This window comes from Rhinopithecus roxellana, chromosome 5, assembly GCF_007565055.1.
Source record: "Rhinopithecus roxellana isolate Shanxi Qingling chromosome 5, ASM756505v1, whole genome shotgun sequence".
NCBI classification, from domain to species: Eukaryota; Metazoa; Chordata; class Mammalia; order Primates; family Cercopithecidae; genus Rhinopithecus; species Rhinopithecus roxellana.
In genome coordinates this window covers 123,882,048-123,908,344 of record NC_044553.1, presented here as the reverse complement: position 1 = coordinate 123,908,344, position 26,297 = coordinate 123,882,048, and the positions used below count along the sequence as shown (strand labels likewise).

Here is a 26,297-nt window from a genome sequence, read left to right as displayed (position 1 = left end):
GTATGCAGATCCTAACTCACTCACTTTTCCTTACTCCCAATCTCTCTTACCCACACCTTGGAGAACCCTGGTACTCTATTCCAAAAACATCCTTAAAATCCCATCTGTGGAGGAGGGTTTGAGACTTGTTCTCCCATCTCCTCATTTGGCAATCTTGCGAGGAAAATCTTTTCTCTTTGCCAAAACAAGTCATTGCAGTGACTGGCTTGCTAGTTCAACATATCCATATGCATCTTTCAGTTCAATGCAACCCTGCAGAAGCCTGACACAGAGTGGCTCACCAAGTCAGTGAGCCTCAACAAGTATTTGACTGATTATTCAATTTAACTTTAATTTTATTTCCCTTTATACACTCTTAAGAAAAAACAACAAAAAAAAACTAGCACTAATTACAGCACTAAAAACAGAATTCTGGAAAAATTAGCAGCAATGAGAGTAGGCATAAATGAATCTTACTGAATAAAAACAGGCAGGTTGACTACGTAACAAACCAAGAATCCAAGTACAACACTTACAACAAAACTAGGGGGTCAATGTACACCCTTGAAGTGCAAAATGCAACAAGGAGGGGACAGACAACTGGCTATGGAGACTTCCTTAGCATGTGAACCAAGCCATATTCTAAAACAAACAAACAAAATCCTTCGCACCCACCTCCGCCTTCCGCAAAAAACAAACAAACAAAAAACAGAAACACACACACACACACACACACACACACACCCATCCACCACAAATTACAGGCAAAAATGAGAAAAAGAAAAGGATTAGAATCAAACCCTCTATACCAGCAGTCCTTAACCTCTTTGGCACCAGGGATTGGTTTCTTTGAACACAATTTTTCCACAGACTGGCAGGTGGAGGGGATGGTTTCGGGACGATCCAAGCACATTACATTTATTGTGTACTTTATTTCCATTATGATTACATTGTAATATATGATGAAATGATCACAAAACTCACTATATTGTAGAATCAGTGGGAGCCCAGAGCTAGTTTTCCTGCATCTAGATGGTACCATCTGGGGGTGATGGGAGACAGTGACAGATCATCCGGCATTAGATTCTTATAAGGAGTGTACAACCTAGATCCCTTGCATGAATGGTTCACAACAGGGTTCACACTCCTATGAGAATGTAATGCTACCACTGATCTGACAGGAGGCAGAGCTCAGGCAGCAATGCGAGCAATGGGGCGTGGCTGCAAATACAGGTGAAGCTTTGCTCACTTGCCCGCCGCTCACCTCCTGCTGTGTGGCTCAGTTCCTAACAGGCCAAAGATCGGTACATGTCTGTGGCCTGGGGGATGGCGACCCCCGCTCTACACAGTTACTATATAATGCATACTGAGTAGCAGAATAACATCTCTGCAGACAATAAAAGTATGCCTGAAAGAAGGCTTAAAAGACGGGGAGGATTACAACTGTTATTAGCACAAGAAGATACAAGACATGAAAGAATTAGAAAAATTGTAGAAATGAAGTGGAAGAATTTGAGACCAAATCTGAAATTTTAAAAAGTCATTTTAGATAGGAATATCAGACCAAAAAATACCTTGAGAAAAAGTAAAAAGAAATCAACCTAACGTTCTAAGATTAAATCAGTAATACATACGACATTAACAACATTACATACATTAACAACCTAACATCACAACAAAAAGAACTACAGGAACAAGAGCAAACCAACTCCAGAGCTAGCAGAAGACAAGAAATAACAAAAAAGAGCTGAACTGAAGGAGCCAGGCACAAAACATCATTCAAAAGACCAACGAATCCAAGAATTGAATTTTCGAAAAAAATCAGTAAGATAAACTATTAGCTACACAAAGAAGACAGAAGATCCAAATAAACACAATTAGGACAAAGGGGATAATACCACTGACCCCACAGGAATACAAGTAACCATCAGAGAATACTATCAACACCTGCATGCACACCAACTAGAAAATCGAGAAGAAACTGATAAATTCCTGGACAAACCCACCCTCCCAAGACTGAACCAGGAAGAAATGGAATCCCTGAACATACCAGTAACAAGTGCCAAAATTGAATCAGTAGTAAATAGCCTACCAACTAAAAGAAGCCCAGGACCAAATGAATTAATAGCTGTTCTACATGTACAAACAAGAGCTGGAAGAATTCCTACTGAAACTATTCCAAAAAACTGAAGAGGACGAACAACACCCCAACTCATTCTATGAGGCCAGCATCATCCTGATACCAAAACCTGGCAAAGACACAAAAAATAAAACTTCAGGCAAATACCTTTGATACACATTGATGCAAAAATTCTCAACAAAATACTAGCAAGCTGAATCCAGCAGCATATCAAAAAGCTAATCCACCACCATCTAGTAGGCCTTATCCCTGGGATGCAAGGTTGGTTCAACATATGCAAATCATTAAATGTGATTTGCTACATAAACAGAACTAAAGACAAAAAACACATGATTATCTTAACAGATGCAGAAATGGCTTTCAATAAACTTCAACATCCTTTCATGTTAAGAACTCTCAATAAACTAGGCATTGAAATAGAAGGAACACACCTCAAAATAGTAAGAGCTGTGTACGACAAACCTACAGCCAACATCATACTGAATGGGCAAAAGCTGGAAGCATTCTCCTTGAAAACCAGCACAAGAAAAGGATGCCCTCTCTCATCACTCCTATTCAACACAGTATTGGGAGTCCTGACCAGAGCAATCAGGCAAGAGAAAGAAATAAAGGGCATCCAAATAGGAACAGAGGAAGTTAAACCATCCCTGTTTGCAGATGACATGGTTCTATATCTAGAAAACCCCATGGTCTCAGTGCAAAAGCTCCTTAAGCTGATAAATAACTTCAGCAAAGTTTCAGCATACAAATTCAATATACAAAAAACACTAGCATTCTTATACACAATCAACAGCCAAGAGCCAAATCAGGAATGCAATTCATATGGAATCAAAAAAGAGCTCGAACAGCCAAGACAATCCTAAGCAAAAAGAATAAAGCTGGAGGCATTATGTTACCCAGCTTCAAACTAAACTACAGGGCTACAGTAACCAAACAGCATGGTACTGTAACAAAGACAGACACTCAGACCAATGGAACATAACAGGGAGCCCAGAAATAAGGCCACACATATGAGCATCTGATCTTCGACAAAGCTGACAAAAACAAGCAATGGGGAAAGGATTCCCTATTCAATAAATGGTGCTGGGGTAACTGGCTAGCCATATGCAGAAGATTGAAACTGGAACCTTTCCTTGTAATATACATAGAAATCAACTCAAGATGGATGAAAGACATCAACGTAAAACCCAAAACCATAAAAACCCTGGAAGACAACTCAGGCAATACCATTCTGGACTCAGGAACTGGCAAAGATGGCATGACAAAGACGCCAAAAGCAACTGCAACAAAAGCAAAAATTGACAAATGGAAACTAATTAAACTAAAGAGCTTCTGCACAGCAAAAGAAACCATCAAAGGAGTAAACAGACAACCTACAGAATATGAGAAAACACCTGCAAACTATGCATCTGACAAAGGTCTAATATCCAGCATCTATACACAATCTTACAAGAAAAAAACAACCGCATTAGAAAGTGGGCAAAGGACATGAACAGACACTTTTCAAAAAAAAAAAAAAAAAGTTGCCAATTATCATATGAAAAAATGTTCAACATCAGTAATTATCAGAGAAATGCAAACCGAAACCACAATGAGCGGCCGGGCGCGGTGGCTCACGCCTGTAATCCCAGCACTTTGGAAGGCTGAGGCTGGTGGATCACCTTAGGTCAGGAGTTCAAGGCCAGTCTGACTAATATGGTGAAACCCCATCTCTACTAAAAATACAAAAATTAGCCAGGCATGGTGGTGCATGCCTGTAATCCCAGCTATTTGGGAGGCCGAGGCAGGAGAATCATTTGAATCCGGGAGGCAGAGGTTGCAGTGAGCTAAGATTGTGCCACTGCACTCCAGCCTGGGCAAAAAGAGAAAAACTCCATCTCAAAGAAACAAACAAAAACACAGAGATATCATCTCACACCTGTCAGAATGGCTAATATGAAAAAGTCAAAAAAATAACAGATGCTGGCAAGGCTACAGGGAAAAGGCACTGCTTATACACGCTGGGGAAGGCAGTATGGCAATTCCTCAGAGCTGAAAGGAGAACTACCGTTCGAGCCAGCAATCCCATTACTGGGTATATACCCAAAGTAATATACATTATTCTATCATAAAGATACATGCACGTATATGTTCACTGCAGCTCTATTCACAATAGCTAAGATGAGGAATCAACCTAAATGCCCATCAATGGAAGACTGGATGAAGAAAATGTAGTATAACTATGCAACCATAAAAAAGAACAAGATTATGTCCTTTGCGAGAACATGGGTGTAATGGGAGGCCATCATCCTTAGCAAACTAACGCAGGAACAGAAAACCAAACACTGTATGTTGTCACTTATAAGCGGGAGCTAAATGATGAGAACACATGGACACAGAGGGAACACACTGGGGACTACCAGAGGGTGGAGGGTGGGAGGTGGGAGAGGAGCAGAAAAAGTAACTATTCGGCACTAAGCTTAGTACTAGGTGACAAAATAATCTGTACATCAAACCCCGTGACACAAGTCTACCTACGTAACAAATCTGCACATGTACCCCGAACCTAAAAGTTTTTAAATAAACAAATAACATTTTTTAAAAAAAGAACGCAAGAGATTTTATAAAAAGGATTTGAGGAACATTACAAACACTGAAGACAAGCAAAAGAAGCACGATATATATGAACAGCAGGAGCCCTAAAGAAGCAAATCAAAATAAGGGAAAAAAACAAAAAACAAAAACAAACAAACAAAAAACTTTCCTGATACTATTTTTGAAAAAATTGAAACTAGGTACTAAAAGAGTTTACATCACTGTGGATATGTGAGTTATCTGAGAATATCAACTCAGGAGGACTAAACACCAAAAATATATTTAAATGACTGAATTTTAAGAAAAAAATAGTGACTCAATGATTTTTTTTTTGAGACAGAGTTTTGCTCTTCTCCCCCAGAGTGGAGTGCCATGGCGCAATCTCGACTCACTGCAACCTCTGCCTCCTAGATTCAAGGGATTCTCCTGCCTCAGCCTCCCAAGTAGCTGGGATTACAGGTGCCCACTGCCAAGCCTGGCTAAAAAATTTTTTTTTTTTTTTTAGTAGAGATGGGGTTTCGCCATGTTGGCCAGGCTGGTCTCGCACTCCTGCCCTCAGGTGATCCGCCCACCCCGGCCTCCCAAAGTGTTGGGATTACAGGCGTGAGCCACCACACCCAGCCGAGTCAAGGATTTTATATTCAACAAAACTGACCTTCAAGTACAAAAAACACAAATAAACCAGTCAACATGCAAGAACAAAGGAAATATTGTCTTTATTATCTCATCCTGAGGAATCTAATAGAGAATAACATTCTGACAATCAAAATGACAAGAGATACATGGATAGGACTGGTGGTAAGCATTAAATGTATACTGTACTTATTTATAATACCGAGATTAAACAAGGATTAAAGGGTTAAATGATATAAATAATCTAGATATGGTAAAAACCATTTTAAAACAGAAATAAATGATAGCCTATGCAAAAAAATTTTTTTTACTGTTTCCAGTAATCAAAGTTGACAGAGGTAGATTACTCCGAGGCAATAATATGCTCTCCGTCTTAGACTTACTAACAGACTATCATGGCACATTCCCAAGGGGTTTTCAACAGAAATGGAAAACGTGACTTTTTTTCTCATCTATGTTTAATGTAAAAATTGTGCAGTTCTGCCAAGATAGTTGATTTTTAAAAGTATGTTTACATGAGAAAATGTACAGGATAACTTTTAGCTTCTGGGGATGGAAGAAAGAGCAGCAAAGACTTGCCATATTTCACATTTTCGAAACCTTAAGCAACCATGAGCAGCAGTAACTTCTGCGTTGATATGTCTATGCCTGGCTAGACAACTGAATTTATGTTAGAACTTGGAAATGGGTCCTGGAATTTTTTCAGTTATGTGTCCTGTTTTACTGGACACTAGCCACGTCCACTCCTTCACATATAATTATGACTGCTTTTGCACTGAATAGTTGCAGGGACCTTGTGGTGCACAAAGGCAAGTTATTTATAATCTGGTCTTTCACAGAAAAGGTCTGCTCACCCATTCACAGGTTAAAGTATTTCTTGGTTCCTTAAAAAAAAATTCCTGAAAGTTGCTCCTGTTTCACAAATAACTGCTTAATTTCTTCTCCAAAGATTCCTCTCTGTTCCTATTGAATATGCCCAATTACCTACTTAAGGATTCCACTTGTTGCCTTTTGTTTTATTCTCCCATTTGTCCACATCAAGCTTGTACAATCAGCTAACTTATAACTTTCCTCACTAACTCCAGTTTTATTTTCTCCTCTTATTCTTCCAATTAACTTTTCAATGGAATTTCAATTAACATTCAATGGGACCTGTTCTAGCCATTTGTTTTCACAGTGGCCACTGAGATTACAGAATCTGAAAACCAGATGGAGCCTCAGCAATTGTCTGTTCCAGCTCCCTTCTTACAGGTGAAGTCAGCAGGCCTGGGTCCTGTGTGCCAATCATGACCTTATGTAAGACCTCCACAGATTTAAGTTCCCTCATCTGCATAAGAGAGGTTTTAATGTTATCAACTTTAATATACTTTGATTCCATGGGGGTCTCAAAAGATTTTAAAGGCCTGTTCAAAATTAGTGGTCAGCCCAAACAGATTAGAAGTCACAAGACCCAAGCACTGCAGATTTTCTACCAACTTGGTAGTTCTCAAAACGTTGTTCAATCCTCTATGACTGTCAGATGGATTCGATTTTTTAACACTTGTGTCCCTTGGCTAGTCAAATTGTGTGTGTCCTTCTGTTTATTCTTACTGTCATTCTGATTCCCAAATCACAGTTTTCATTTTTCATTCCTGTTCCATTTTCCTATTTCCAGTTTCCTACAGAATACCTCCAATTCCCCTTCTTTAAGACTGTCATTTTCCCTATAAAATTAGCCTCACCACCAATGTTCTAAACAAACATTGGCTCCTCCCTTGCCAAATTACCTACCCTTTATTTTATTCACTTTATTGCATGTATAGAGAGACCTTTGTGTAGTTTATGTGAATTACATGAATTCTTAATTTCAGAAATTAGGTTCCAAAAACTTTTTGCTTTTTAGAGACAGGGTCTCACTCTGTTGCCCAGGCTGGAGTGCAGTGGTGCAATCACAGATCACTGTAACCTCAAACTCCTGGGTTCAAGAGATCCTTTGGCCTCAGCCTCCTGAAATAACTGGGACTACAGGTGTACACGACCATGCCTGGCTAAATTTTTGGGGGGTGTGTAGAGACAGGGTCTCACTATGTTGCCTCTGCTGGTCTTGAACTCCCGGCCTAGAACTCCTGGCCTAGAGTGATGCTCCACCTTGGCCTCCCAAAGTACTGGAATTACAGGTGTGAGCCACTGTCCCAGCCACATTTAAAAACTGTAAATTAAACCTGACATATATACATGACATATAAAGAGCACAGTATGCTGAGTCCAAACCTGGGTTCAAGTTCTAGCTCTTAAGGGGCATTTTACTAGACGTTTCTGAGACTCACCTTATTTCACATGGTTAACACCTACTTCACAGACAAATATAATGAAGGGTCTGAAAAACTCATAATGCACTCTGTAAGTGCAAATAATAGCCTTCTACCAGATAAAGGGAGTGTATCTTAGATTACATGTTTGCTTCAGCTTAAATACTTACATCTATCAGATAGCGGTTTGGAGCTGCTTGACAGATAAGTAAAATTTCTTTTATCACTTTATTGATACATAATTCATATATCATAAATTCACTCTTTAAAGTGTATGATTCAATGGTTTTTAGTATGTACATAGTTGTAACCATCACTGGTTACAGATGGTGCTTGTTAACCACATGCAAAATAATGAACTCGGACCCCTACCTCGCAACATCTACAAAAATTAAGTTTTAAGAACCATAGGTTTAAGTCTAAGAGCTTAAACTTTAAACCTCTTTGAAGAAAACACAGGAACAAATCTTCATGACCTGGGTTAGGCAATGGCTTATTGAATATGATGTCAAAAGTATAAGCAACAAAGGAGAAAACACATACATTGGACCCCATCAAAATTTTATAATATTTTCATCACCCTAAAAAGAAACTCTGCACCCTTTAGCCATCATCTCTCAAACCCCTAGCCTCAGCAACCACTAACAACTCTCTATTCACCTATTCTGAATACTTCTTATAAATGGAATCACACAATATATGTTCTTTTATGACTGGCATCTTTCACTTAGCATAATGTTTTCAAGGTTCATCAATGTTGTGGTATGTTATCAGTACTTCATTTCTTTGTATTGCTAAATAATATTCCATTCTATGTATATATCAAAATGTTTATTCATTATTCATCAGCTAATAATCAGATCTATTATGAATAATGGTGCCATGAACACTCATGAATTAACTTATTATGTAGACATTTGCTTTCATTTCTCTTGGGTGTACACCTATGAGTGGAATTGCTATGTCCCATAATTCTATGAGGAATTCTGAAACTGTTTTCTACAGCAGCTGCGCCATTTTACAGTCCTATCAGCAATGTGCAAAGGTTTTAATTTATCCACATCCTTGCCAATATTTACTGTCTTTCTGAGTATAGCCATCCTAGTGGGTGTGAAGGGGTATTTCACTATACTTTTTGATATACATTTCCTTGAAGGCTAATGATATTGAACATCTTTTCATGTGTTTATTGGACATTCATACATCTTCTTTGAGAAATATCTATTCAAATCATTTGCTATTTTTCAACTGATTTGTCTTTTTATTGTTCAGTTATAAAAATTATTTATATATTCTAGAAACAAATCCCTTATCAGATATATGATTTGCAAGTATCTTTTCCCGTTCTGTGGAGTATCTTCTCCCTTTCTTGATAGTGTCCTTTGAAGCACGAAAGTTTCTAATTTTGATGGGGTCCAATATATCTGTTTTCCTTTTTGTTGCTTGCACTTTTGACATCATATCCGATAAACCATTGCCTAACCCAGGTCACGAATAATTATTCCCGTTTTCTTCAAAGAGGTTTAGAGTTTAAGCTCTTATACTTACACCTATGGTTCATTTAAACTTAATTTTTGTAAATCTTGTGAGGTAGGGGTCCAAATTCCTTATTTTGCATGTGGTTAACCAGCTGTCCTGGGTCTGTTAATGTCTGTTCTTCCCTCCAGTGCATTGCCTTGGCACCCTTGTCCCAAATTTACCTCTTAGGCAATCACCTCCCTAGTTGAAACAATCACTAGCTTACCCTTAAAATTATCTCTTGCCTAGTTTCCTTGCTTTCTATACTCATCTTTTAATGCTTTAGTATACAAATACTCATTTAATCCTTTACATAATTCTATTTTAGAAAATGAAAAAGCAGAGTAACGACGAGCAACTCATTCCTGAGGAATTCACTTCATTTCCCAAAGAATTAGAAAAACGTATGCATTTTCTAAGGGAGAGTATCTGAAAGCTGAAAAGGTGTGGGTGTGTTACAGCTGCAGGAGAGATGAACACATGCAGTTACCATCTGAAGCTACACACCTACACTAATACGATAAGCATTAGACATGTGACTATTAAGCACTTCAAATATGGCTAGCGTTACCTGAAAGGTGCTGACATTGAAAAGTGAACAATTTTGTAGGACTCAATTGATCAATTTTTAAACTTATCACATGTTGAAATATATTTTGTACATACTAAATAAAACCTATTATAAAGTTAGTTTCACCTGTTTTTTTTTTTTTTTTTTTTACAGGTTTTAATAGGAAGACTAAAAAACTTAAATTTACATATGTGGTTTATACTATACTGCTACTGGGCAGTGCTGTTGTAGACCTCCCAAGAGTGACTTTTACTCAACATGATTGGTGTCCTAGGGAATTCAGTTTTTTGGGGCAGAACTAGGTACTAAGCACTAAGGGGACAGAAACCTGACAAGATTTCCAACCCTTGTGAAAGTTATCACGTAGTAGAAGATGGGGTAAACAACTATCCAATGTACATATTTAACTGTCACTGAGGACCAGCAGAGAGATGAGAATCCATAAGGAGGCAAATTCTGCCTGTTTTTTTCTGACATAATTCCAGGGCCTACAAGAGTGCAACAGTGCTTGGCACACAGTGGAATACCAAAAAACTATTTAGTCTTTAAGAATGAATAGGGTTTCAACGGTTTATAAAATGTAAGATGAAGAAAGTACCTTCTGGAAATACAAATGCAAGAATGAAGCATATATTATTATAGACAGTAAACAGCAGAAAATGATAGGTTCTCATCAATTAAACGGTTTTTTTATAAAACGACCTCCAACTTTCATAAAATTGACTGTCAGATGTCAAAGAATATGAATTTGTCCTTATTTGGCAATATAGAGTATCTATACTCCAGGTTACTGCCAAAAGAATCTAGTTTCCAATTATCCCCTTCAGTTACTACCACTGCCAAAAGCCCACTTGCTCACCCCCGAGAGAACAAGCTTTCTCATTCCTCTGTGAGTGTTTCTTAAAAGTGGGATGCCAGAGGCCATAGTCCTTCATTTCAAACTGAAGCCTATTTAAAATACGTGTTAGGGGTCCCAGCCCAGACAAACTGAGTAAGAATCTTTGATGGGGAGGGACTGCGCAGTTGATCCCTCTTTATAATAAAACCTGGAGAGCCACTGCTCTAATCAGCGGTCAGTACACTATGGCCCACAGTTGGAACACAGCCACATTCACTCGTTTGCCTGTTGTCTATGGTTGCTTCTACAATACGGCTGCAGGGTTGATCAGTTTTGACAGAGATTTATGGTCTGCAAAACCTAAAATACTTATTTACTATTTGGCTCTTTAAATAAATACTTTGCTGACCCTGCTCTAGATAGTCTAAATTTTATTTGGCATCATCTTAGAACACCAAAAGACTGAGACAGTTGAAAGTATCGTTCTGTAGCCTCAGAGAATGAAGTCAACTAAGTTATTATGCTTTGATATAACTCTCTCAGCTCGCACTGGCAAGACTTTTTCATTGCCCAAAGATTTAAAAAATATTTTTATTTTTAATTATTATAGTAAATAATAGTTGTTATGGGATCCACGTCATACATTTTGACACAAGTATCATGTGTAATGATCAAATCAGGGTAACTGGGATATCCAGAACCTCAAGCATTTATCATTACTTTGTTGTTATGAACATTCCAATTCCACTCTTTTAGTTACTGTGAAACATACAATAAATTAACGATAGTTGCTCTATTGTGCTACTAAACACTATACCTTACTCCTTTTTTTTTTTTTTTGAGACACAGTCTTGCTCTGTCACCCAGGCTGGAGTGCAGTGGCCGGATCTCAGGTCACTGCAAGCTCCGCCTCCTGGGTTCACGCCATTCTCCTGCCTCAGCCTCCCGAGTAGCTGGGACTACAGGCGCCCGACACCACGCCTGGCTAATTTTTTATATTTTTAATAGAGACGGGGTTTTACCTGTGTTAGCCGGGATGGTCTCGACCTCCTGACCCACCCGCCTCAGTCTACCAAAGTGCTGGGATTACAGGCGTGAGCCACCGCGCCCGGCCTATATCTTACTCCTTCTAACCGTATTTTGCACCCATTAACTATCGCCACTTCCCCACCACCTTTCCCAGTCTCTGGTAACCATCATTCTACTCTCTGTCTCCGTGAATTCATTTTTTCTTTTTTTTTTTTTTAGTTCCCACATGAGTGAGAAGATGTGGCACTTGTCTTTCTGTGCCTGGCTTATTTCACTTAACGTAATGTCCTCCAGTCCCATTCATGTTGTTGCAAATGATACAATTTCATTCTTTTCTATGGTTGAGTAATATTCCATAGAGCATATTTACATTTTCTTTATCCCTGCATCAACTGATGAGACACTTATGTTGATTCCATAACTTGGCTGTCACGAACAATGCTGGAATAAACATGTGAGTGCAGTTATCCCTTTGATATACTGATTTCTTTTTCTTTTCTTTTTTTTTTTTTTTGAGACGGAGTCTTACTCTGTTGCCAGGCTGGAGTGCAATGGTGTGATTTTGGCTCACTGCCATCTCTGCCTCCCGGGTTCAAGCAATTCCCATGCCTCAGCCTCCCGAGTAGCTGGGACTACAAGTGCACACCACCACATCTGGCTAATATTTTGGATTTTAGTAGAGACAGGGTTTCTCCATTTTGGTCAGGCTGATCTCGAACTCTTGACCTCAGGTGAACTGCTCACCTTGTCCTCCCAAAGTGCTGAGATTACAGGCATGAGCCACCGCAGCCAGGCCTTTCTTTGGGATATATACACAGCAGTGGAATTGCTGGATCATATGGTTGCTCTATTTTTAGTTTTTGAGGAGCCTCCATAATATATATATTTTTTCTTTTTTTGAGACAGAGTCTGGCACTGTTGCCCAGGCTGGAGTGCAGTGGAGCAATCTAGGTTCACTCCAAGCTTCGCCTCCCAGGTTCACGCCATTCTCCCGCCTCAGCCTCCCGAGTAGCTGGGACTACAGGCGCCCGCCACCATGCCTGCCCCATTTTCCTGTGTAAAAAATTTTTTTTTATTTTTGTATTTTTAGTAGAGATGAGGTTTCACCGTGTTAGCCAGGATGGTCTCGATCTCCTGACTTCATGATCTGTCCACCTCAGCCTCCCAAAGTGCTGGGATTACAGGCATGAGCCACTATGCCTGGCCTCCATACTATTCTTCATAGTGACTGTACTAGTTTACATTCCTATCAACAACATATAAGAGTTCTCTTTTTTCTGCATGCTCACTAGCATTTGTTATTGCCTGTCTTTTTGATAAAAGCCATTTTAACTGGGATGAAATATTTCATTATAGTTTTGATGAGTATTTCTCTGATTAGTGATGTTGACCATTTTTTCATATACCTGTTGACCATTTATCCATATGTCTTCTTTTGAGAAACATCTATTCAGCTCTTGTGCTTCAGATCTTTTGCCCATTTTAAAATTGGATGTCTTTTTCCTATTGTTCTAGCTCCTTATATATTCTGGTTATTATCTCTTGCCAGCTGGGGAGTATGCAAATATTTTCTCTCATTCTGTGGGTTGTTGCTTCATTTTGTTGGGTTTATTGTGCAGCAGCTTTGAGCTTGACGTGATCCCATTGTCCATTTTGTTGTGGTTGCCTGTTCTCTGGAAGTCTTACTCCAGAAACCTTAGCCCAGACCAATGACGTTCAGTATTTCCCAATGTTTCTTCTAGTAGTTTCATAATTTCAGGTGTTTAATCCATTTTGATTTTAGTATATAACAAGAGATAGGTGTCCAGTTTCATTCTTCTACATGTGGATGTCCAATTTTCCCAGCACCATTTATTGCAGACTGTCCTTTCCCCGATGTTTCTGGTGACTTTGTTGAAAATGAGTTGGCTGTAAGTATGTGGATTTTTTTCTGGGCTCTCTGTTGCGTTCCATCGGTCTGTGTGTGCTGTTGTGCCAGCACCATGCTATGGCTCTGGGGCACCATTTGAAGTCACATCATGTATGTAATGTGATTTCTTCAGTTCCGTTCTTTGCCCAGCATTGCTTTGCCTACTCTGGGTCTTTGTGGTTCCACAGAAATTTTAGGATTGTTTTTCCAACCCTAAAACATTCTTCTGTGAAGAATGTCATTGGTGTTCTGACAAGGGTTGCAATGAATCTGTAAATTCCTTTGGGTACTGTGGCCATTTTAAAACACTGATTCCAACAGCACTGAATCCATGACCATGGAGTATCTTTCCACTTTTTGCTGTCCTCTTCAATACCTTTCATCAGTGTTTTATAGTTTTCACTGTAGACCTTTTTTGCTTCTTTGGGTAAGTTTATTCCTAGGTATTTTATTTTATTTGTAGCTACTGTAAAGAAGATTATTTTATTGGTTTATTTTCCAGATTGTTTGCTCTTGGCATACAGAAATGCTGCTGATTTTTATATGCTGACTCTGCATCCTGCAAGTTTACTAAACCTCAGTTCTAATAGTTTCTGGTCGAGTCCTTAGCTGTTTCTAAATTTGAGATACTGTTGTCTGCAAACAAGGGTAATCTAACTTTTTTCTTTCCAATTTGGATGCCTTTTCTTTTCTTCTCCTGTTTAATTGCTCTGGCTAGGACTTCCAGTACCACACTGAAGAAAGGTGGTGAAAGTGCGTATCTCTGCCTTCTTCCAGATCTTACATATAGGAAAGGTTTCAGATTTCCCCCCATGATACTAGCTGTGGGTTTATCTGTCTGTGGCTTTTATTGTGTTGAGGCATGTTCCTTCTACATCCAGTTGTGTTTTTATCATGAAGGGATGCTGAATTTTACTGAATACTTTTTTGGCATCTATAGAAATGGACACATGTTCTATGTCCTTCATTCTTTTGATGTGATATATCGTATTTACAGATCTGAATAAGTATTAGGTGGTTCTCTCACTGCTATAAAGAAATACCTGAGACTGGGCAATTTATTTAAAAAAAGAAGTTTCACTGGGTCACTATTCTGCAGGCTGTACAGCAAGCATGACAGCATCTGCTTGGCTTCTGGGGAGGCCTCAGGAAATGCATAATCAGGGCAGAAGGCAAGAGGGGAACACACAGATCACATGGCCAGAGTAGGAGAGAGACGAGAGCAGGGAGGTTTAAAGAACCAGATCTCATGAGAACTCACTCACTATACAGTAGCAGGGGGAGGTGGTGCTAAACCATTCATGAGAACTCCACTCCTATGATCCAATCACCTTTCACCAGGCCCCTCCTCAAACAATGGGGATTACAAATCAACATAAGATTTGGGCAGGGACACAAACACAAACCATATCAGAGTATGCTGAACCATTCTTGCATCCTTGGGATGAATCCCACTTGATTACAATGAATGATCTTTTAAATACGTAGTTGAATTTGGTTTGAGGATTTTGCATCTCTGTTCAAAGATACTGGCCTATAGTTTTCTTTTTTTGTTGTGTCTTTGTCTGGTTTTGGTACCAGGGAAATACTGGCCTTGTAGAATGAATTTGGAAGTATTCTCTTCTTAGCTTTTTGGAATAGTTTGAGTAGGAGTGATATAATTCTTTAAATATTTGGTAGAATTCAGCAGTGAAGCCATCAGGTCTTGAGCTTTTCTTTGAGGGGAGACTTTTTATTACTACTTGCACTGAAAATCTATTTTTTTAATTCAAAAAAAAAAAACAAAAACAAACAAACAAAAACAACCAAAAAACCATTCCTGGAGGGATGGCTGGTGAGGACTTTGATTTTGTCATAGTCTCACTGTGATAAGGCTCAGAGGAAACCCAGCTATTTTCCTAGTGCAACAGTTAGTATATTTAACAACCAAAGAATTGTGAGTTATATACTTCTCTTATCTCTATGTATCTTCTGATGACATTTTCTGGGCTGCCCTCTCATGGCAAAAAAAAAAAAAAATTGAGGCACAGAAAGCAGCCAGGTACAAAATGGAACCTGCACTAATCATCTAAAACAGGCATTATCATAACAGACTTGCCCGAGCCATTACCTACCACGATGAATTGGTATGACACTTTTTAACAAGGTCAGAAAAATCAGATTCTGTTTTCTTAATATTCAGCATCTTTCTCACTTTCCCTGAGCTAATGAGACACAGGTTTGTGGTAAATACATTTATTATTTTCCTACACATGAATTCCCAACAAAACCAAGCAAGAGCATACAAAGGGAAGACATACTTCAGCTAATTTAAAGGTGTCTTATGTTATTTTGCTTATTGAAAAAACTGAAAAGGTAACAGGGAGAAGATGTAACATGGGAATAGCAAACTGCACCTGTGGTCTCTAACGAATAATCTCACTTCTAGCAAAAAAAAAAACCATCAAAAGAGCTTAATTGAAACTCAAGGTAAACAAAAGGGTGAAAATATTAAAATAAGAGCAGAAATCGACGAAGCAGAAAACAGAATAAATAATATCAATGAAAACAAAAGTAGGTATTTTGAAAAGATCAATAAAATTGTCAAACCTCTAGCCAGACTGACCAAGAAATAAGACACAAATTACCAATATAAATAATGAAACAAAACCAAACGGCCTTACAGAACCATCCAAAATCCAAAATTAAAAAAAGGGAATAGTATGAACAATGTTATGCTCGTAATTTTAACAACTTACATTATAAAGACAAATATTTTGAAAGATACAAACTACCAGTCAGGCACGGTGGCTCACACCTGTAATCCCAGCACTTTGGGAGGCTGAGGTGGGAGGACTGTCTGAGGCCAGGAGTTCAAGACCAGCCCAACCTGGTGAAACACCACCTCTACTAAAAACACAAAAACTAGCCAGGTCTGGTGGCGCATGCTTATAGTCCTAGCCACTCGAGAGGCTGAGGCAGGAAAAGCGCTTCAACCCCAGAGGCTGCAGTGAGCCGAGATCGTACCACTGCATTCCAGCTTGGGTGATACAGCAAGACTGTCTCAAAAAAAAAAAAAAAAAAAAAGATACAACCTACCAAAACACAAAACAAAACTGTAACAAGGAAGAAACACATAACCTGAATATTTATACACAAAGTTAAAGAAACTGAATTTGTAATGAAAACCCTTCCCACAAAGAAAACTCTAGCACCAGATACAGGGAAGTTCCTCAATCTAACAAATGGCAAAACAGAAATACAAAGGAACTTCCTTAACCTGATAAAAGGCATCAACCAAAAAAAACACTTACTGGGGAAAGACAGCTTTTACCCAGTATTAGGAGTAAGGTAAGTATGGCTACTCACCATTCCTAATTAACAACATCCTCAAAGTTCAAGCCAGTGCAATAAGGCAAGAAAAAGAAATAAAGAGCATTCAAAAGGAGGGAAAAAACTGCCTCTATACACAGATGACATGACTGCCTACACATAGGGAAACACCAAGGAATCTACCCAAGAAAGTTCCTGCAACTAGTAATTTTAAGACTGCAAGGTTGCTATTAAACAAACAAACAAACTGCATTTCTACACAGTAACAGGGAACAATCAAATATTGAAGTAAAAAAAAAAAAACTATTTACAACAGCACCAAGAAACATGACATATTTAACTATAAACCTAACAAAATGTGTGCAGGATCTATTTGCCAAAACCTACAATACATTAAAGAAATAAAACAATGAGGAGATAACATTATATTCAGAGTTTGGAACATTCAATATTATTAAAATGTTAATTCTCTCCAATGATTTGTAGATTCAAATGCAATCCCAATAAATCCCAGCAGGTTTTATTTTCTTTGAGGGAAGGAAGATAAAAGTTGACAAAATTATTCTAAAATTTATACAGAAAGGCAAAGGAGCTAGAATAGCCAAAATAATTTTTTAAAGTATTTGAAGGATTGCCCTACCTGATTTCCACATTTAATATAAAGCTACAGTAACAGATACAGAAGTAGTTGGTAAAAAAGGCAGACACACAGATCAATGGACCAGACAAGGGAGTCTAGAAATATATGGTCAATTTATTTTTGACAAAGGGAGAAAGGCAATTAAATGGCCAAAGTGTAACCTTTCAAACAAAACGCTTCTTCAAAATAAATACTGGACATCTGTATGAACAAAAAAAACCTCTCTGCCCGTATCTCATGGCACAAACAGAATTAACTGAAATAAAACTTTTAAAGGAAAACAGAGGAAAAACTTTTTGATTTTGGGTTTGGCAAAGATTTCTGAGACACAAAACCAAAAGCATGATTGATAAAAGCAAAAATTAACAAACTGGACTTTATTAAAAATTTTTCTTTCTTTCCTTTTGAGACGGAGTCTTACTCTGTCGCCCAGGCTGAAGTGCAGTGGCGTGATCTCAGGTCACTGCAGCCTCTGCCTCCTGGGATCAAGCGATTCTCCTGCCTCAATCCTCCCGAGCAGCTGGGACTACAGGCACATGCCAACATTCCTGGCTAATTTTTGTATTTTTAGTAGAGATGGGCTTTCACCATGTTGGCCAGGCTGGTCTCAAATTCCTGGCCTCAAGTGATTCGCCTGACTCGGCCTCCCAAAGTGCTGGGATTACAGGCGTGAGCCCCTATACCTGGCCAGAGCTTTATCAAAACTTAAAGCATGTACTGCAAAAGATACTGTCATTAGAAAGAGAAGGCAAATCACAGAATGTGAAAAAAATATTTACAAAATAATACCTGATAACCTGTATCCTGAATACGTAAATAAATAAATAAATAAATAAATAAATATCAAACAAAAAAAAACCCCTCTCAAAACTCAGTAACTTCTGTGTACCAAAAAGAACAATCACAGAGTAAAAAGGCAATCCATGGAAAGGAAAAAAATATTTATAAATCATATATTTAATAACTGGCTAATATCCAAAATATATAAAGACTACTGCAACTCAACAACTAAAAAACAAGCAACATAGGGCTTAAAAATGGGCAACAGACTTGAATACGTGAAGTCTATGTTGTATTTTGCCACAAGGTTATAAAACCTCAGTAAGAAAAGCCCAATTAAAAATGGGCAAAAGATTTGAATACATTTTACCAAAGATATATGGGTAACAAATGAGCACATCAAGAGATCATTAGTCTTTAGAGATAAGCAGACTAAAACCACATGTGATACCACTAGGTACACACTGAATGGCAATTAGTCTTGCTCTGTTGCCCAGGATGGAGTGCAATGGCGTGATCTCGGCTCATTGCAACCTCTGTCTCCTGGGTTCAAGCAATTCTCCTGCCTCAGCCTCTCAAGTGGCTGGGACTACAGGCATGTGCCACCACGTCTGGCTAATTTTTGTATTTTTAGTAGAGATGGAGTTCCACCATATTGGCCAGGCTGGTCTCGAACTCCTGGCCTGAGGTAATCCACCAGCCTCTGCCTCCCAAAGTGCTGGGATTACAGGGGTGAGCCACTGTGCGCAGCCTTTTTCTTTTTTTCTTTTCAAATCTGACAATACGGATTGAGTATCCTTTACCTGAAATGCTTGGGACCAGAAGTGTTTCAGATTTCAAATGTTTTGGATTTGGGAATATTTGCATTATACTTACCAGTTCGGCATTCATAATCTGAAAATCCAAAATTCAGAATGTTTCAATGAGCATTTCCTTTAAACATGACGTCATCACCCAAAAAGTTTTGAATTTCGCATTTTAGATTTCAGATTTGGGATGCTCAACCCATATCAAGTGCTGATGAGGACACAGAAAAACTGGAGCTCTTATACACTGCCAGTGGTGGTGTTAGATGGTATAGAGAGTTTGACCATTTATTTAAAACTTATATAATTACCATGGGACCCACAGCAAGTCTTCTCCTAAATATTTACCCAAAAGAAATAAAAAGGTATGTTCATATAAAAACCTGTACACTAAAGGAGGTTTGTTCATAATCAATGGAAACTATAAAACCCAAATATACCACAGCTGGAGAATGGATACACAATTATACATGCATACAATGAAATGCTACTCTGCAATAAGAGAAACTACTGATAGAGTAACATCATGAAGAAACCCCAAATACATTAGGCTATGTGTAAGAAGTCAGCCTCAAAAGGCTACATGTTGTATGAGTCCATTTATACGACATTCTAGAAAAGGCAAAAAAGTACAAAAAGAAACCCTATCATTGGTTAAGTGGAGGTGAGGGGACAGGGATGATTAAAAATAGGTGTAAGGGAAAGTTTTTGTATTGAAGTTGTCTTGTATTTTAATTGTGGTTACATGACTGTGTATGCTTGTCAAAACTCAGAACTGTACACTAAGGGTCAATTTTACTATATGTAAATTATACCAATAAAAACAATGAAAGTCTTAATAAAAACAAATGTAATGTGATAAAAATAATAGCAAATCATTGACATCACCACCAGTCATAAGGTAAGAAGTTATTTTATATGTTTAATCATATGTATCTGATTTAAATATGCTGCCTATCAATACATTTCAAACAAAGGGAGGCCATATTGCAGGTTTATGAAAGTTAAGGTTAGTATTATTTAATGATTTCCTTCACCATTTAATAATGAAACATTACAAAGTTGACTATAAAGTTTTTTGAGAGGGAATCTCGCTCTGTCGCCCAGGCTGGAGTGCAGTGGCACGATCTCAGCTCACTGCAAACTCCGCCTCCTGGGTTCATGCCATTCTCCTGCCTCAGCCTCCCGAGTAGCTGGGACTACAAGCGCCCGCCACTATGCCTGGCTAATTTTTTTGTATTTTTAGTAGAGACAGGGTTTCACTGTGTTTTCCAGGATGGTCTCGATCTCCTGACCTCATGATCCGCCTGACTCGGCCTCCCCAAGTGCTGGGATTACAGACGTGAGCCACCGCACCTGGCCAAAACCCACTATTTTTTAATAATTAATTTACCCATTATCTACTATGTGCAGATCCAAACATTCACGAGATAATCAGGGGCAGAGTCCAGGAACATGGTTCTTTTCCCTTTCCATCTTCCTACTAATGGATACAGCTGGTAGAAATAGTAAGTGTAAAGTGCAAGGTCAATATTTAAATATTCTCTCTTTCCATACATTCTCTAAGAAAGGGAGTAATCAGTAGATTCAGCTCTCTTCAAAGAGAGGAAAGAGAATTTTGAGAGGCACTTAACTTTACAAATTGGTAAAGCATGAACTGGTGTCAATTTGTGCCATTTTAAACTCGTGAAAATCAAGGCTTTCGAAGGTGACTGAATCACTTCCCCATTTCTAAAGCAAGAGAAAGGAAGAACTAGAATTCAAATTGATAGCAGTCTCACTTCAGACAAAGTTCTTAGTCCCACCAAGTAAGAACTCATCTCTTACTTCTACTCATCTCTCTTCTTGCATCTGCAATTGTTTAAGCAACAGCTTGGGTCAACATGGTTGAAATCAATTAAGTATCTTTTAGGATTTTATTATGCATACAACCCGGTTTAATTTCTAAATTCACTCCCACAATGCATGCATATATACTCAGAAAGGTTGAAGCAGTTTATAATAATTTATACTAACATACAGAGTCTTTTATCTGATCACTCAAAAATTTAAAAAGCAAATCACTTAATTTTTAAGTCAGGAATAAAAGCAGCAAATACTCAAAAGGATATATGAAAAAGTAATCATGCTCACTTTTGACCTTAATAAAAAATTATTTTAACTCTAATTTTAAACAAAAGAATATAGAAAAAGTTTCCTCCTTCCTCTGGCTTCCTGACATCTGGCTTTCCTCTATTGTTTTCAAAGCTGCCAGTATCCTGAGTTATACACAGATTATTTACTGCAACACAAACTTACCCTGTGAAGCGTCACTGTATGTTGTTCCCATATAGCTGTTTCCTCCATTGCTGTGCTCTGATAAAGGAAAAGAAAAATAAATCATTTACCTTTTAAGAAAATGTCCTTAATAAGGTGAGCAAGAATATCCAACAACTCAGCATACTGAAATACCAAAATTCACACTGTTAATATTAGAGATACTCTGAAAGGACCTTAATAATTATGGAAAGTTTTTTGTTTGCTTTTAAGAGACAGGAAACGACACACAGGAACTTCCTTTGTTTTTAACTTAATTTGGACAGCTGCTCTATATTCATTTCATGCAAGATGAAATCAGTGTTCAAGCTAACTCTGCAACTTTACACTTAATATTCGATAGAAAAGAGTAAAAACTGGAGCGGTATTATCTTAAAATACCTAATGGCATGTAGACATTTAAAAGCATCTCTTATGTTTTACAAAGGAAGAGAAATGCCTCTGAACACAGTGATTATAAATATACATGTTACAGGAAAACAGATAAAACCATTGCTAGGTTTGGCAAATGGCTGCTTTAAGGTCACAAACATGACTGCTTCACCTAGCTTCAGTTTTGCTACAGAATTACCTTCTCAAGCTTCACTTATAACCAAAAGAAAAAGAACAGCTTTTCTAGTGTATGTATCACACAGGTAGACACACACAAGAAACAAAAACAAACAACAACAATCTCCCAAACTCCCCCAAGAGTCATTATAAAATAAAAGCGATATGAGCTCCAATACAGGCCCCACCCAAATCACAGTGGACTTCACTTTTACCTCTTGTCAGGAGCCTCTCACGAGAGGAAAATAAATTATTATCTAAGGCAGGGGTGTCCAATCTTTTGGCTTTCCTGGGCCACACTGAAAGAAGAAGAATTGTCTTGGGCCACACACAAAATACGCTGACACTAATGAAAGCTGATGAGCTTTTTAAAAACAAAAAACAAACAAACAACCCCCCCCCCAAAATCTCATAATGTTTTAAGAAAATTTACAAATTTGTGTTGGGCCACATGCGACCTGTGAACCACGGGTTGGACAAGCTTGATCTAAGGAATTAGCAGTAAATAATTCAAAATAAATTTCTTTTAAATGGGGTTAACTGCTCTTGGAGACTTAAAATACTTCAGTCTCTCTTAACGTTACCATTTTACGAAATTGGGACTCCAAAAATGTATTTACAAGTAAATTTTAAAAAGATTCTTCAGAGTTATCAAAAGGTAAAGTAAAATGGGAGAAGGCTAAGCATGACACTCTCAGACCACTAGTCACACCATATAAATGCCTATTTCATAAGTGAGGTCTGTCTTCTCTTACTGCTGTTATTAGTATCATGAGAATATGCCTATCAAGGTGCCATAGGCCCAACCTCTCCTTTCCCACAGCGACTTTAATTGAAGATTAATGCCATTTTAGAAAGTAAGTCCCTATAAAGAAAGCCTGCTTCCCTAAATGCAAAGCAACTAGATTAACTATCCTGCCAGATGAATGCGAGAGGAGAGAGAAAGGATCTCTGTTCACTCCCATAGATAAGAACTGCCGACCTCACCAGCGTTTTGTTTCAATCTTCCAGTGCAGCAAAACCTCCCTTTAATGAGACCTCTACGGGAAACAAAGCTGTTCTTTTTGTTTTTTTTTAAACAAACATTGACCAGGATAATGCATTAAAAAAATTTTTTTTCCATCAGTGAGAAGCAGCAATAGTATGAGTAAATCAGCTAAACATCAACTGCCCCACTAACGTATACATGATAAAAGTATCTGCAATAGTTGCCAGTTTGTCCAATCTCAGCTGATATTAAGAATGAGAATTGCTTGCATAGCTCTCAGCTCATCTTTTCTTGATCTATTTCATTAAGCAGTGACATTGTTTTACTGCCTTTTTAATCTTTTTCCCACCAGTCCAAACCGCAAGTGATGTGATAACATGCACTTAACTCTCCTTGATAACACACTCTATGGTATGAAAGTTAATCATCCTCTCTAAGGTCTTAATGAATACAGTTTTCCATTTTGTAAGAGGATGTTAACCAAGTGAGAAAAATTATTTAACATAAAGGGGGGAGCAGGTTGTAAAACAGTGTGTACACGGTTATCCTAATTTTGTTTAAACATTAGTAGGGAATAAAGGCTGAAAGGGTAAAATGTTAACACTGTTTATCATCTTCAAAGTAAAGGGACTGTGGGTGACATTTTTCTATCAGTTGTTTTATCTTCCTTTCTCCATTCCCCATCAGAACAAACTGGCAATGTATTTCAAACCATATTCACCAAATCTCATTCCTATTCGACATTTCAAATACAGACAGTCCTGACTTAGGATGGCTCAGCTTGATTTTCTGACTTGCGATGGTACCCATACAACCATTGCTTTTCATTTCCACTACAGTATTCAAGAAATTATGAGATATTCAACACTGTACTGTAAAATAAGCTTTTGTGTTAGATAACTTTGCCCAACTATACGGTAATGTAAGCGTTCTGAGCATGGTTAAGGTAGGCTGGGCTAAGCTTATGCTATTGGGTACACTGGGTGTATTAAATGCATTTTTGACTTAAAATATTTTCAACTTATATGAGTTTAATCAGGACATTGTTCTAAGTGAGTTGAGAAGCATCTGTATCTGTTTTTCATTTGGCTTTTAGGAAAATCAAATAATGTTTAAGAGGATTAATGTTCTTATTGTTAATTATAAAAAATGTTTATTCTCCTGTTAGCAATCTATACATTAAGGTCTTATTTATTTATTTATTTTTGAGACGGAGTCTCGCTCTGTCACCCAGGCTGGAGGGCAGTGGCTCACTGCAAGCTCCGCCTCCCGGGTTCACACCATTCGCCTGCCTCAGCCTCTCGAGTAGCTGGGACTACAGGTGCCCACCACTATGCTTGGCTAATCTTTCTGTATTTTTAATAGAGACGGGGTTTCACCGTGTTAGCCAGGATGGTCTCCATCTCCTGATCTCGTGATGTGCCTGCCTCAGCCTCCCAAAGTGCTGGGATTACAGGCGTGAGCCACCACTCCCGGCATATTAAGGTCTTAATGTACAGTCTCCAGAAACTTATTTTGTCCAAGGGAGAAGACTAAAATACTAAAACATAATTGCCCTCACACCATTCCATATCAAAATCAATAGAGTTTTTCTTTGGAGGACTGGAAAAGTACACATCTCAACAAACTTCTCTGTTAAACATCAAATATAGCTTGATCTATCTGAAGGAAGACCTATGTAGAAGTAATTGAGAATGAAACATCAAAAGAAGTGGTTAGGCTCTTGACCAGCCACTAAACCAACTTAATCCATAATATAAGTGAGTTACTATGTTTTACCACTCCTTATCTTTTTTAAAAAACAACAGAAAAATATATTCCCAGTTTAAATCATGGACCATGTCATTTCTCTCCATTCTCTAGCCTTTCATTTGCTTCTGTGGCAAAAGCAGCAAATTCTATCCATGGTTGTTTATGTAACCAGACAGTCCTGATGAGGAGTTCTAAATGAACTGAGGAATGGACAGATGCACAAACACACAAATACGTAATAATGCAAATACAGTAAAATGAGAATGGTAGAATCTCAGTGGTTGGGATTCAGGTATCCATGGCAGACTTCTTTCACTCTTGTTATGTGTTTGAAAGTGACCATAATAAAACGCTGGGGAAAAACTAAGAAATCCTTCTAGTAAATCACTCAGAAATCAAAGCTAAAATTGATAAAAGACATTTTTAGTACCAGTGAATTTATTAACCACTATTTTCATGAGCATTCCATAAAGAAAAAATGTTCACTAATGACTGAGAATTTTAATTCTTTAGAAAAGCAAGGGGTGGGGAGGTTCCTTTGGAAGAATACCTAAGAAACGCATGGCTTCTGGGGCGGAGAAAGGAAAACCAGGTGGGAGGAGTATCACTTTTCACTGGGAGCCCTTTGCACTTTTAATCACATTCATCTATTACTTATAAAATATTTTTAAAACTTAATATCCTTATCGTAAACTTGTCATTTTCTCATTTCAAAAATGCACAAGAGATAATTCCGTAACTTGCACAAAAAGCTTCCGGGAAATTACCAGTCTCAGGCTCAAGACATTTAGGCTTGTAGGAGATCAAGGGGGAAAATGTATTATTCCTCTAAGCATGATTCTAGCACTGCCATTCCCTAGTAACTCAGACAGATGTTGGCAAACAGGAAATGAACTAGACCAAGCATAAGAAGACCCCAGCCCAAAGGTATCATCAACTAGACACGTGATCTTAATTTTCCTCACCTATACAATTAGGGAAATGGGTGAAATTATCGCAAATGAAAAGGCTTTTCTAGCTCCAAAATTCTATTAGACTATAATTCCAATGAACAGGCTACAAATTCAATAATTAGTGAAGTACTGCAGGCATCAAAAGTGAGTGCAATTCATGGTTGCTGGATTCTGAGTTCTGTGCACATTTCTAAGCATCAACTGACTAGAATCACAATTTCTGAAGAAGCAAAAAGCTGTATTTCAGAATCTGCCACGAGTTTGTTTAGTTTCTTTGTTCTAAGCTCCAGCTGGCAAAGACACTACTCAGATCACCAACTCTGAAGGGCTTCCTGCCAAAACTTCAGATCCTAGTTCTAGGCAGTTTCACTGTCCTTTAGGACTGATTACTGAATGGGGAAAGACAGGAGGGCACAAGAACTGACAAGACAGGATGAGCCTATAACTGGGAGAAGAACAAATCCAAAAGAAGATATAAAGTATACTCCAAATGAAGAACTCAACATTATCTAAATACACAGCCACTTAAATTTTGCTATCCTTACGGCTGTAATTTCAAAAACAATCCATGTATCATTCATTCATTCATTCAACAAACATGTATCAGATATGGTAAGTGTTGGAGAGGCCAAAAATAGATCCCTCTTCCTGCCTAGGGGCTCAAAGCAGCAGCTGAGAACACTAAATAAATGGTATTTAAGTTGGTGCAAAAATAATTGCAG

At 38.1% G+C, this 26,297-nt stretch overlaps 1 protein-coding gene across 5 annotated transcripts in view; it reads right to left on the bottom strand.

The window, feature by feature from the left end:
• Positions 1 to 26,297, bottom strand: part of TJP1 (tight junction protein 1) — a 131,127-nt gene that overhangs the window by 87,869 nt on the left and 16,961 nt on the right. For all 5 annotated transcript variants that reach the window (XM_030931096.1, XM_030931097.1, XM_030931098.1 and 2 more), the window contains exon 2: positions 21,316 to 21,372. In XM_030931096.1, coding sequence (XP_030786956.1) covers positions 21,316 to 21,372 — 57 coding nt within the window. The remainder of the gene's footprint in view (positions 1 to 21,315; positions 21,373 to 26,297) is intronic.